General features: G+C 40.9%; 2 protein-coding genes across 2 annotated transcripts in view; one reads left to right on the top strand and one right to left on the bottom strand.

Annotated features, from left to right (window-relative positions):
• The window catches only part of aprt (adenine phosphoribosyltransferase), a 7,552-nt gene extending 2,765 nt beyond the window's left edge, over nt 1–4,787 (bottom strand). The window contains exons 1-3 of the mRNA XM_037688193.1: nt 4,678–4,787; nt 2,963–3,066; nt 307–440 (exon numbers count right to left, since the gene is read on the bottom strand). Of these exons, the coding sequence (XP_037544121.1) occupies nt 307–440; nt 2,963–3,066; nt 4,678–4,769 (330 nt within the window). The 5' untranslated portion in view covers nt 4,770–4,787. The remainder of the gene's footprint in view (nt 1–306; nt 441–2,962; nt 3,067–4,677) is intronic.
• Nucleotides 4,788–6,959: 2,172 nt separating this feature from the next.
• tk2 (thymidine kinase 2) overlaps nt 6,960–13,425 on the top strand; it is a 26,065-nt gene continuing 19,599 nt past the window's right edge. The window contains exon 1 of the mRNA XM_037688183.1: nt 6,960–7,143. Within this exon, the coding sequence (XP_037544111.1) occupies nt 6,999–7,143 (145 nt within the window). The 5' untranslated portion in view covers nt 6,960–6,998. The remainder of the gene's footprint in view (nt 7,144–13,425) is intronic.

The following is a 13,425-nucleotide window of genomic DNA, read 5'->3' as shown; positions in this document are numbered from 1 at the left end:
CAGCTGTGGGCTGCACACAGGTGCAGCAGGTGCTAAATCATTTTAAATAATTTATTTTAAATAAAAATTCCATGCCGATCTTGTGGCTCATCCATCAATCAGCCAATTGTGTGTCAAGTCCGATCTCACTTTGAAAAACCGCGATAGAGTGAGTCCGCGACAAACGAACCACAAAGCGAGGGGCTACTGTAATGTTGAAAATGTACCTAGTGCACAAAACGTTAAGCCAAAACCACCAAGAGTGTATAATTCTGTTAAAGTCTTTTATTTTGTTGATGTGATGATACTCTGTGTTGATGAACTTACCTTGCCGTACTCCAACTCGTAGGAAACGGACACTGTGGCTCCAGGCAGTTTGCCTTTCTTTCTGACCAGAACAAAACCGAGGCCGAGCCTCTGGGCCAGCAGAGGTCCAAACAGGAAACCACGGGCATCCAGACCTGCCACAGAACCACATCAGAGCAGAACAATTCTTGTTACTAATGTACAAATGAGATTTTATGATGATTAGGTTCAAATCAAACCGTGCTCACACAAGTTCTCAGGATCATTTTATGTAAATGACAAAAATGTTGCATCAACTCAGACTTTGTAAACACAACAACATAAAGAGACATTTCTGTTGCCTCTCAGTGAGACGGTCGCTGGTTCAAATCCTGGCCTGGGTCTTTCTGGGTGGAGTTTGCATGTTCACTACGTGCCGAGTGGGTTTTCTCCAGGTACTCCAGTTTCCTCCCACAGACCAAAAACATGCATGTTAGGCTGAATGGTAACTCTAAATTGTCTCTAGGTGTGAGAGAGAGAGTGAATGGTTGTTTGTCTTGTTTGTCTCCATGTCCCTGTGATGGACTGGAGACCTGTCCTGGTGTCCCCCACCTCTCACACAGTGGTAGCTGAATATGGACACTAGTGACCCCCGTGACCCATGTAGTGAACCTGATCTGAACCTCAAATCTTGATCAGATGAACTGAGACTGTTATTTCATCGATCTGCATCCAGGAATACAGTTTGAGCCATCTGGTGACTTTCTTTCTTGAATTAATCAAGCAGAAAAGACAATTCTCTATGATCATTACTATTTTACAAATGTTTGATAATCAAATTGTGTTAGTTCACTCAATGTTACAGGTTGAAAAGAACTACTCATTTTTATTTTACATAAACAGTAAGTAATGATTTTTATTCCTCATTCAAAGAAGAAATCAGGTTAATATGCATTTCTTGATTTTTCTGTCTGCAATGTAAGTATGTTAAAGGTCGGTTCTCGGTCAACTAAAATGTTTACCGAGAAAAATGTCATGTTTAAACTTTTTCAGAAGATAATAAGAGTGAGACTCCACGAAGTCTGAAGTCCTACAATAATCTTTCTGTTGTCACTAAAACAATCCTTGACTTATGATAACATCTTACATCACAAACCACACCTCTATTTCTGGTCCATCGACCAATCAAAAAGCTCTCAAATGACCCGGAAGTCGACCCATTTAAAATGTGGCAACTTCCCAGTTCATGCAGAGGCTGAGGAGTTGCAAGAAGCTGAGACGCAGAGTCTGGGAGTGATAGAGTCCAAGAGTCTCAGAGTGATGGAGGTTCTGAAGAAGTTCTAGAGTCTGAGAGTTCTGATGTCCGATGGAGAAAGTCTGATGTCTGAAGCCCAGAGTGCTTCCGTTGGAATACAGAACGCAGTGACGATGTTGGGATTATAATTTCTGTTTGAACACCACGCACGACTCTCGAAGGATTTCAGCTGCTCAACGGAGACGCTGAAAGAGTCTGAAGGATTCTATACCGAGCTGATTTCATCGTCAACCAGGTAACGATCTACTTCAACCGAGCGTACCGTCGCAAGCTGAGATCCGATGGAGCGTGCACGTTCTGGTCATAACAGATTAATTCCCTCACATATCTCTCTGTAAGATAAATCTCCAGTTCCAGCTTAAACTCTGCTTTCTCCTAAAATCAGTACAGATATTTAGAAATATCTGAAGCAAAGTCCTCAATCACCGCCGCGTGATTGAAGCCCATTTTTTGTGAAACTTGTCTGTTATTATTTTCATATTTTGCCAAATTAATGTAAATGTTTGATGTTAAACTTTGATTCTGAAAATAAATGACCGCATTCATTTGATGGGTCAAACATAAATAACGTCTCTCGTTACATTTCTGTTAAAATTCAATGCACGACATTACACAGTCAGAAAGATGAGGAACTCGTGAAAATTGTATGCATATATCTCGTATATGTACTACTACACCCAAAAAGGAAAAAGTGGTAAAGATGATGGATGGATGGATGTATGGATGGTTTTAGGAACATTTAGCTTATAAGAGAATGACTGTAGAGGTCAGACAGTGCTGCCAGCAGGGGGCGCTAACACCCCACCTTGCTACACACAGTACTTAGGCTCTTGTACAAAGTGGCACCATATTTAATGTATTGATCAACAATAGTTGTAGTTTTTCAGATCTTAATACTTGAGGGCAAACATTTGTTCATTACAGAGAATTCTGAACTATAATAATTAAACCAAAATCAACACAATAAAAACTAAATTAACACTAGAAATATGGCGATAACATTCTGAGGAAACGAGTATCTTTATTTACCAAAATAATACCTTAGGAGCAACAATTAACCCTTTAATGATCTGAACTAGGAATTTGAATATAAGTTTATCTAAAGCAGAAGGATATTTGAACCTGACGTGTAAATAAGAACAGTTTAGGATTGTATATGTGTAAAGAATTCAGATAATTCTTTAGTCTTTTGATGAATAGTTCACTTTAGATTTTAGAACAGGAGGATGTTAATCATTCTGCCAGATTGTTAAACTACTGTAGTCTGAACCAGAACCAGGTTTAAAATTGTCTGTTCTCATCACTGGATGTTAGTCAGTGCAATAAATGAATACATTCATGTATGCAGACAATGACGCGTGATGTTTTGGGTGACCATCTCACCTACGATCACATCGACGTTCTGATGATGTTTCCTCACGTGTTCTTCCAACAGATCGATCACTGCTGTAAGAGCAGCTGGATTCTTCAGGATCGGACAAACATCTCTGCAGGATGAAAACATTTACTATTAACAACAAAGTCCATGCTCAATAATCCAGGTATACAATCCAACATTTTTCAGTCAGGTCATCTGGACAGTTTCTTTTTTTGTGCTGAAACGTTTCACCTTCGATCCAGAAGACTTCATCAGTCAAGGAAACACAACAAAACTGATTCTTCCCCCAACAGCTTACTCCAAAGTAGAACACTATTAATCTTTGAAAAAGCAGGAACACTGTTACATTTTCTTCACAGGAGCTGGGAATCTCTGCCTCATAGTTACAGTATTTGATATATTTCCAACACTGCATACTATATAACTCAAGTATACATATTCATGTAGAATATACATGTAAATATTAACGGTTTGTAGTATTTTGATATTGCATCTTTGTGGATTTCTCTGGCATCAATGATTGTGTAAGTACATAAATATGTGTACGTACATGGGTGTACTGAAATACTAAATATGTAGCAAATTAATTTATACTTTCCTCTTTTTTTCTGCGCAAAAAAATAGTTATTTTATTGAATGCACAGATTTTTACATATTTTATTATAAATGTTTTTTTTCATTTTACAACATACTTTTTACAGTGACAGAAGTTCTATTTGTTCTTGTTCAAACCTGTAAATAAATGTGTCTAATCTCCAAATCACTGCATGATGTTTTTATCGCCCACCTCCGACAGGTGGATGTTTACTGTTTATACCTTTGTCTGTTAGCAAAATATCTAATGGACCAATGGACAAAATTTAATGAAACTCTCAGGAAGTAAACTACAGCTACAATTGAATTGAATAACTTTTGAAGTCAACCCAATTCAAGATGGTCGTTACAGCGAATCAAACGTCAAACACAGAGCTGTCTACAACTCAGTCAACTTTACAGATACTGAGCAAGCGTTTGGTGTGGTGGTAGCAGAATGTCGCCTCCAAACAAACAGAGCTGAGAGATTGCACAAGATTTTTATTTAAAGGTTCAACATTAATTAATGGAATGAACTCTGTTAGCAAAATGTCTTGTAAACCAATAGAAAAATGTTACTTTGTCACTATATTCTAATTTATTGAATACATCTGCACTAAGCGGTCTGTGATGTTAACATCTTTCCTTTTAAGTACATTTTTAGATATTAATACTCCCAGATATTTTACTTCATTTTCGACCATGATTGTCAAATTGTTTTTTTATGGATACAATTATGAATGGGCAGAATCTCACATTTTTTAATGTCATGAAGCCTTGGAAAATAACAAAATTTTATTAAGAGCTCTTTCACCCATTAAATTATTTTTCAAAAACTGTTGTATCATCAGCAAATTGTCTAAAACTGTATTCTCTATCAAAATGTTGCAATACTGAGTTAAGATTAAACCCTCCTGGTACAAAGGTTCCTTCCTGACAAAAAAGGAAGTCTTTCTTCAGCTTTCAAAAAGCTCTTCCTTAAAGGAAAGGACTTACTTTCATTAAGTGTCATACTTGTTTTACTTTATTATATATCTATTATATTTATTAGTAGTACTGAACCAAACTATTAGTTTATCTGGAAATGTAACAGTCTTCTTGCTGGAAGAAAGAAGCTTTTCCACTTCAATCGTAAATAAAATCTCACCTGAACAGGATTCCTTTCTTGGGAAAGTCCGGGAAAGCTCGGATGTGTGTTTGAACCAGCTGAAGTTTGGATTGTGAGTCCTGTGTGGCCATTCTTCTTGTCTCTGGAGGCTCTGCAATGACCGCATGAGAGTCGCGCATGCGCAGCCGCCTCGTCTCAGTTTGGTTGAAAAACGATTCTAAAGTTGAATAATCGCCCCCTACTGGACTGGAGTATAAACGGCCCGGAAATAAATCCCAAAATTAATCTAGATTTTTATTTTTTTTTACGTGCACACTCCAAATAGATTTTTCTTTGCGTAACAAAAAGAAAAAAGAAAAAAGTGATGATGTCTCGTTTACTACAGTGATTAATTTGTGAATATGTTTGTTATTAATTGATATGGTCAAGCTCAGTCCTCACCTCCTTCTACAGGTGTGCAGTGGAGAGCATCCTGTGCTCCAGCATCAACGTGTGGCATGGAAGCTGCACAACTGCAGAAAGAAAAGCTTTGCAGAGAGTGGTGAAGGCTGCACAGAAGACTGTTGGAGTCAGTCTCCCCACCATCACAGACATCTACACCTCCAGATGCAGGAAGAGGGCCACCTGCATCATGAAGGACCCCACTTACCCAGCACACACACGTTTTGCCCCACTCCCCTCAGGAAGGAGGTTGAGGAGCATTAAGTGTAGAACCACTAGACTGAGGAACAGCTTCTACCCTGAGGCTGTTAGACTCATGAATCCCTAACCAGAATAATCACTGTGAAAAATCACATCATGTTGCTGCTGATCTGTTTCATGTTGCTGCTGATCTGTTTCAATTTGCTGCTGATTTGTTTTTATGTTGCTGCTGATCTGTTTCAATGTTGCTGTCGATCTGTTTCATGTTGAGGTGTTCATGCGTGCTCATCTGTTCACACAGACTCATGCTCATGTTCATGCTGCTGTTCGACGTAATGTTTTTATGCTACTAGTGCTTAGTGTATTTTTAGTTGATGTTTTTCTTAGTTCATATCTTAGATCTTATTACTGTTTTCCTTAAACATTAATTTTCAAAGTTCTGCTGTCAATCTAAAAAAACTACGGAAACAGTTTTCTAATACAGTTTCATAATTCACTGGTGGTTCAGTCAACTTTGTGTGGTTTCACAGCACATTTTACTGGAATATAAACCGTATGAACAAGAAGTTAAAAACAAAACTGGTCTACGTACTTCAGAAGAAAGCTATCCAAATTATAACTGCGACTGATGACTTTCATCCAACTAATGACATATTCCTTACATTGCATATTTTAAAGTTTTATGACTTAGTAGAACTGGTGTATACAAAATGGTTCAAAATTAAAGAAAAAAAAAAACTATGATTTACGACAGAAGGATTTATTTAAAAAACAACAAAGGTTAGGACAAATATTAAAAACAACTGTGCTTCAGTTAGAGGGATTCAGGTGTGGAATAGTTGCCATAAGGACTTTCAATGTGTTTTTCACTCTTTAAATTTAAAAAAGTGTATAAAATCATTTACTAAACAAATATAATAAGGTCTGATTGTTTTTTTGTTTTTTTTGTTAGTTTTTTTTTTCTCCTTTCCTTTTTTTGATTTTTTATGAGTTTGTCTTTCAGTTTAGCTGGAATTCTTTGATATGTTTTAGAAAATTATACAGGAAAGTATTCTGCTGCTTTGATTTTGATGTATAACAAAGTGAAGGTATAATAAATTTATGATTCTGCCTACACTTTTTTCAGTCTACTCTGTATGTTTTCATGTTTTTTTATGAAACTGGTTCAGAATGTAAATATAGGAACAGGACTGGATAAGCCATTGCTTCTTCCTGCTCCCTTTTCAAACATTTTTGTTTTGTTTCCAGAATATTTTGGTGGAAATATTTACGTTTTTTATTTGTTCATAGTTTTGTTGACATTTTTAACTGTTTGAAATAAAAATAAATAATTAAAACAGCATTTTAGAGATGTCATTGTGGGTCATCCATCCATCCATCCATTATCTTTTACCCGCTTCTTCCATTTCAGGTCACGGTGGTCACCGGTGGCCATGTCCAGCAATCACTGTGCGAGGGGCGGGGGACACCTGGACAGGTCTCCAGTCCATCACAGGGACACATAGAGACAAACGAGACAAACAACCATTCTCTCTCTCTCTGACACACACCAAGGGTCAAATAATGCCAATTTTGAAAACCACAGTTCTTTCTGTTCATCTTCCAGTCCAGCAGGGGGCAGTAACGTACTTTGATGCTGGTTTGCCACCCACCATGAAACCCTCAGAAGCACCGGGCTTCAAACGAAACGAGGAAGAAGATGCAGTGGATGTTAGGAGATGTCGGCTGTTTTCAGTCGTGTGGAGTTCCTGTTCATCGCTGCTCATCGAGCTGTGGCTCAGACTCCTAGCGGCTGTACAAGATGGAGAAAGTTACCTTCTTGGAACCAGAGGAGAGCTCTCTCTAACAATAATAATATAACAGGTATTTGTTTTCCGACTCTACCACCATCTCGGTACCATTCTGCTCATATACTTGTTTTATAGCTCATATGTTACACGGCCTTGAACTAATATTAGTTGATAAAATGGCGGCCTTACGTATAAACTCTTCTGAAGAGTAAATAGAACCAAGATCAATAGAAAAATTGCAGCTGCCGCCAGTGGCTCATCAGGGTCACCATGGTAACCACACACCTGTATAGGAGACTACACAAAATGACCTAAAACATCATCAGATTTTCACTCAAGTCCTAAAAGTAGATAAAGAGAACCCAGTTAAACTAACGAGACAAAAATATTATACTTGTTCATTTATTTATTGAAGAAAACGTTGGCTACGTACTGTAACCCCAGATTCTATGAGTATAGGCTTCGCCCTTTAAGGCTGTTGCTGATGGGTTTATCCCGATATGCGTAGCATTGCACTGAAAAATTTAGTCCACGCCCACCTGCTGTGTGGGCCCCACCCGGTCCGTATAAGTTACATTAAGAGCGGGAAATCGGCTCCCAAAATAGCTTTTTCTTCAGCCATTTAAGAGCCAGTGAGGCCCAACGCTTAAAGGGCTACGCTTATACTCATAGAATCTGGGGTTACAGTACGTAACCAACGTTCTATTTCGTATAAGCTTCGCCCTTTAAGGCCGTCGCTGATGGGTTAAGGGCGAAGCAGATGTTGTCCTCGCCTCACTGCGTCCATACGAACATCGTATGAAGCAGAAGCTTGCCCAAAAAACGTCTCGTCACTCAGCTCTCCATTATGTGTGCTATGCACAGACGCATGTTGTGTAACTATGCGTTCTGAATGCATGAACGCCCCGGAAAATTCAACGGGGAGGGAAAAATGCTGAAAAGAGCCATGAACCAACCGGTTTACGACTGAACAGTATGAACAGATTAATAATAACAGGAGAGCTGATTATTAATCAAATGAACTGATTGGTAACAATAGTCGTGAACTGATTAGTGACAATAGAACCAAAATAACAATCACAACTTGTGACTGATAACAACATCTCACACTGTAATGCATGCGGACAGATGTGAGTTAAACGGAGTTCCATGAAACAACAATATTTATTCTGTAAACACTAAAGACAGAATGTGTCATGGAATGAGCCATCACATCACGTAGATAAAAGCGAATAAATGAGCAGGGTGTTGACCACGCGGCCGCAGTGCAAAATGTCCTGCATTGTCATACCATTATGCAAGGCAGTCGAAGATGCGATACCCCTGGTCGAGTGTGCTCTGAGGTTGACAGGAGGCTCTAGATCTGATGCTCTGTAGGCTTCAGAAATGGCCTCACACAACCAGTGTGACAAGCGCTGGGTGGATAACGGGCGACCTGCAGATGCATCTCTATAATGCACAAACAAATGCTGATGCATTGCAGCTGTCCGCGCTATGTAACACATCAACGCCCGCACCGGACAGAGAAGATGAAAAGACGCTACTTCTTCTGATCTGTTTCTGAGGGGGGTGGGGGACCCCCTCCAACGATATTGTTCCCCCCCTCCAACGATGGGGGGGGGGGTGTGTGACCCCCTCCAACGATATCGCTCTTGATTTAAAAGAGCTCGTGATGTTTTTAGACATAAAAGCTGGGTTTGGTCTTAAATCAGCTGAGCTGCCGTCAGCCTGAATTCTGAGATATGACGGAGCGACTGAGAGGGCAGATAAATCGCTCACTCTCTTAGCGGATGTTAAAGCCAGCAGCAGGGCTGTTTAAAGAGACAAGAATTTAAGTGGAACCTGATCCAAAGACTCAAATGGAGCTTTGATCAGGACCTGCAGAACCAGTGTTAAATCCCACTGTGGAACAAGTGGGTGTGAAACAGGCCTGCGTTTCTGTACACCTTTTAGAAAATGCTTCATCAGCGGATGATTAAAAACTGTTCTGTCTCCGATCCGAACCCTTCGTGGCAGGAAGAGATGACTGCAGTGTACGTTTTAATCGTGCTGGAAGCCAAGTTCCTGTCCATCAGCTGTTGTAGAAAGGACAGCATGCCACCTAATGGACATGAGGTGGCCTCTACACCCTTCTCTGTACACCAGCGCTGAAAAGCTGTCCGCTTTGATGTGTACAGCGCTGTGGTAGATGTAGCACGTGAAACCTGAATTTTGCGCACTACATCCTGTGGGAGACCCATCCTCTCAGCGGATCCGTTCAGCGACCAGACCCACAGGTGCTGGCCTATTTCTGGGTAACTCCTGGTCGCTCCTCCTGCCTGGAGGAGAGCGTCCTCCCTCCATGGCAGTTTCCACGGGCGCCCCGACAGCAGGCGTTGCAGGACTGGGAACCATGGTGCGCTCACGCGTTCGGGGGCCACCAGGAGAGCTGTCAATCCCTCCTCCTGAACTTGGTTCAAGAACCATAAAATCAGAGGAGGTGAAGGAAAACGCGTACAGAAGCATTTTGGGCCATGGGCTGTGGGCAAGCGCATCCACCCCCAGCGGTGGTTCGTCTCGCGGCTCAGAGAAAACCATAATTGACACTGAGCGTTTTCTCGTGTCGCAAACAGGCCCACAGCTGCCATTTCAATCTGAGTCAAAATGCTCCATCAGAGGATGATTAAAGGTTGTTCTGTCTCCGACAACTTTGAGACAAGAAGAAAAACATGGCTGCAGCATACGATAATCGTGCTGAACGCCAGATTTCTGTCCATCGACTGCTGCAGAAAAGGACAGCATGTCGAGTGGACATGAAGTGGCCTCTACGCCTTCTCTGTACACCTTTTACAAAATGTTTCATCAGCGGATGATTAAAGCTGTTCTGTCTCAAAAATTTTGTGACAGGAAGAGATGGCCGCAGTGAACGTTTTACACGAGCTGAACGCCAGATCTCTGTCCATCAGCTGCTGCAGAAAGGACGGCACACCACCTAGTGAACATGAAATGGCCTCTACACCTTTCTCTGTACAGCAGCGCTGAAAAACTGACCACTTGATGTGAACAGTGCTGTGGTGGTTGCAGCACGTGAATTCTGAATCGTACGCACTACATCTTGAGAGAGATCCATCCTCTCAAAAGGATCCGCACAGTGGCCAGACCACAAGTGCTGGCCTATTCTGATTAACTCCTGATCGCTCCTCCCGCCTGGAGGAGAGCGTCCTCCCTCCACGGCAGGTTCCACGAGCACCCCAATAACAAGTGTCGTAGGCCTGGGAACCATGTTGCGTTCACGCACTTGGGACAGAGGAGCTGTCAGTCCCTCCTCCTGAGCTCGGTTCAGAAAACCGTGATATCAGAGGGAGGAGAGGGAGGTGAAAAAGCATTACGGCCATAGGCTGTGAGCAGGCACGTAATTATAGTTGACATCGAGCGTTCTCTCGTGTTGCTACACGTCCACAGGCGCTGGCAGGATTTCTGCCGTGTCTGAGCCATAGCTCTGGGTGGAAGGTCCCAGGTCCCCGTGCCGAAAAGGACCGTCTTTGGACATCACATCCGCCCCTTGTTCAGAATACATGAGATGTACCCTACTCCAATGGAGAGCAGATTGGGTGTGCCCCACACAGCATCTGTCTCACAATGTGGCACATGGGTTGAGCGCATACATCTCCTGCCAGTTATGTATGCAACAGTCACTTGCTGTCTGTGTGATATAGGAATGATTATTTTGATGCTTTTATGTCAATTTATACTTATTTTACACTCATTTACATGTAGTTTGAAAACACACTTATACAACGTGTTATTCACATATTAGGGATTGTATTTTGTATTATGTTTTATAAGGTGTTAAGTCGCCTTTATGCCTGTTCAAACATATACTTTGTGTGTGTGTTACTTATAATATTTAGACACTCTTTGATGGTTTGCAGAGGGACGGAGGGGTGCTCTTTAGGAATGCTTTAATAAGCATTAGGAGTGCTTTTGACCTGGAAGCTTTGGCCCGCTTTTACGGTCACGGCGCTCCTTACTGGAAGGATGAGCCATCGCTTTGATGATGGTTTAATTAGATCTGTCCTTCTGGTAACCATCCAACTTGTTTTGCACTGCTCTCACGCGATCCGGTAAAAGGTATAAAGGAGGTGTGACAGGCAAGGGAATTTTGGAGGTCTGCCGTGGACTAACGCGCATGAGTGCCCGGCGCAATTTTGATGTGATTCTTCTTTACCTGGGTCGAAAACGACTTCCCGGCCAGTGTCATGGTGAGAAGTTCTTTCATATCATTTTGTGTGTTGAGTGTACGAGTGTACATGTTTTTGCTTGGCTGTTTTCTGTGGCAGGTTAATAAATGACACTTATTATTCCTAGCAGTAACAGTCTCTGTGTTTTATTTTTCCCTCTTGTCTGAATATCTTGTGCCGATCGTTCACGAACCCTTTTGATAAAGAATTTCATAATACACTGTGTGAATCAAAAACCCTGATGATTCTGCAGCTCAAGGCAAGTGTTGAATCACAGTCAAAAAACCCCGTGAGACACTCCAAAAACATTTAAATGAGCTGCTGTGTGGAGAACCACAGCGCCCCCACAGCTCGTTAAATGCGTGTGCCTTTGTGAAGTCTGACATGTGTGATGTAGGTGTAGTATGACATATCCTGAGATATATTCATACATTAAACGGGTTCACTCATCTTTCTGGACTGTGTGATGTACGTGCGTTGAATTTAACAGAAATGTGGACGTGAGACGTTAATTATCTTTGACTCACCAAGCGAGTGAGTCATTTATTAACAGAATCAAGTTTAACACATCACACATTTACATTAATTTGGCAGAATATGAAAACAACAACATAATTAATCAGCTTTACAACCAGGAAACCATACGGCCATGATTTTCCGTTGCTTCACCACAGACATTAATGAAAACATCTGGATTAATTTTCTAGCAGAAAGGAGAGTTTAAAGATGGAAAATTGAGATTTATCTTACAGAGAGATGTGTGAGGGAATTTATCTGTTTTAACCAGAACGTGCACGCTCCTTCGGAAATCAGCTTGTCCCAAACAGTACACTTTTGGTGAAGGTCGACTTTTACCTTTTCTGAAGATAGATCAGTTCCGGCGTGGAGTCTCACTTCCAACCACTGTTCAGCGTCTCAGTGAGAACAGCCAAATACCTCGAGAGCCGTGCGAGGTTATCCAAACAGAAGTTATAATTCCCAAAATCGTCTCTGGTTCAGCTTGTTTGGTTTAGCAGCATCCATGAATGCCTGCGTTTGCATTCACGAACTCCCAAACTCTCTGCACTCTGGATTCCAAAACTCTTGAACTCTGCTGCTCTACTTGAACTGCTGCTCCATCTTCAAGACTGAGCTTACAGCAGCTTCAAGACTGAGCTGAACTCTCTACCAGAACTCTTCTGGAACTCTTCTCTGAACTCTTCTCTGAACTCTTCTGGAACTCTTCTCTGAACTCTTCTTTTTGAACTAGGAAGTGCCAACCTTTTTATGAAGGGTCACTTCCGGTTCATTTGAGAGCTTTTTGATTGGTGGATGGACCAAAGCAGAGGTGTGGTTTGTGATGTAAGGTGTTATTAAAAGTCAAGGAAAAGATTCAAATTGTTTAAGAACAGACAGAAAGATATCATGGCAAAACCAGACTTCGTGGAGCCACCTCTCCTGTATCTCGCTGTAAAAGTTAAACATGACATTTCTTTTCAGTAAACTTTCTAGTTGACCGAAGCTTGAACTTTAACACACTTACAACTTTGCTCATTGAAGACAGAAAAATCAAGAAATGCATATTAACCTGATTTCTTCTTTGAATGAGGATTAAGGATCATTATTTACTGTTTCACAAAAAATGAGTAGTTCACTTCAACATGTAAACATTGTTTGAACTAACACAATTTGATTATCCAAACATTTGTAAAATAGTAATGATCATAGAGAATTGTCTTTTTCCACTTGATTAATTCAAGAAAGAAAGTCTCAGGATGGGTCAAACTGTATTTCTGGATTCAAATCAATGAAATGACAGTTTCTGTCCATCTGGTCAGTTTTGACACCAGGCCTAGTCCACTACAGTCCCCCCTTTGGAAATCATCGCCTGTCCATGGGGATGAATTCCAAACTTGAACTTACGCCTTCAAATGTCCTTGAGCTTGATGTAATCCAGCAAGGAAGACCAAAGTCAAAAGTAATCCAGCAAGGAAGACCAAAGTCAAAAGTAATCCAGCAAGGAAAACAAAAGTCAAAAGTAATCCAGCAAGGAAAACAAAGTCAAGGTAATTCCACAATGTTCTTAGTAATTCCATTGTGTTGATGATAATTCCATAATGTTGTTGGTAATTCCATTGTAGCAATGCTTTAACCCC

This window comes from Nematolebias whitei, chromosome 1, assembly GCF_014905685.2.
Source record: "Nematolebias whitei isolate Nwh7 chromosome 1, NemWhi1, whole genome shotgun sequence".
NCBI lineage: Eukaryota > Metazoa > Chordata > Actinopteri > Cyprinodontiformes > Rivulidae > Nematolebias > Nematolebias whitei.
The sequence above is the reverse complement of the archived record's forward strand: the minus strand, read 5'-3'. Positions and strand labels throughout refer to the sequence as shown.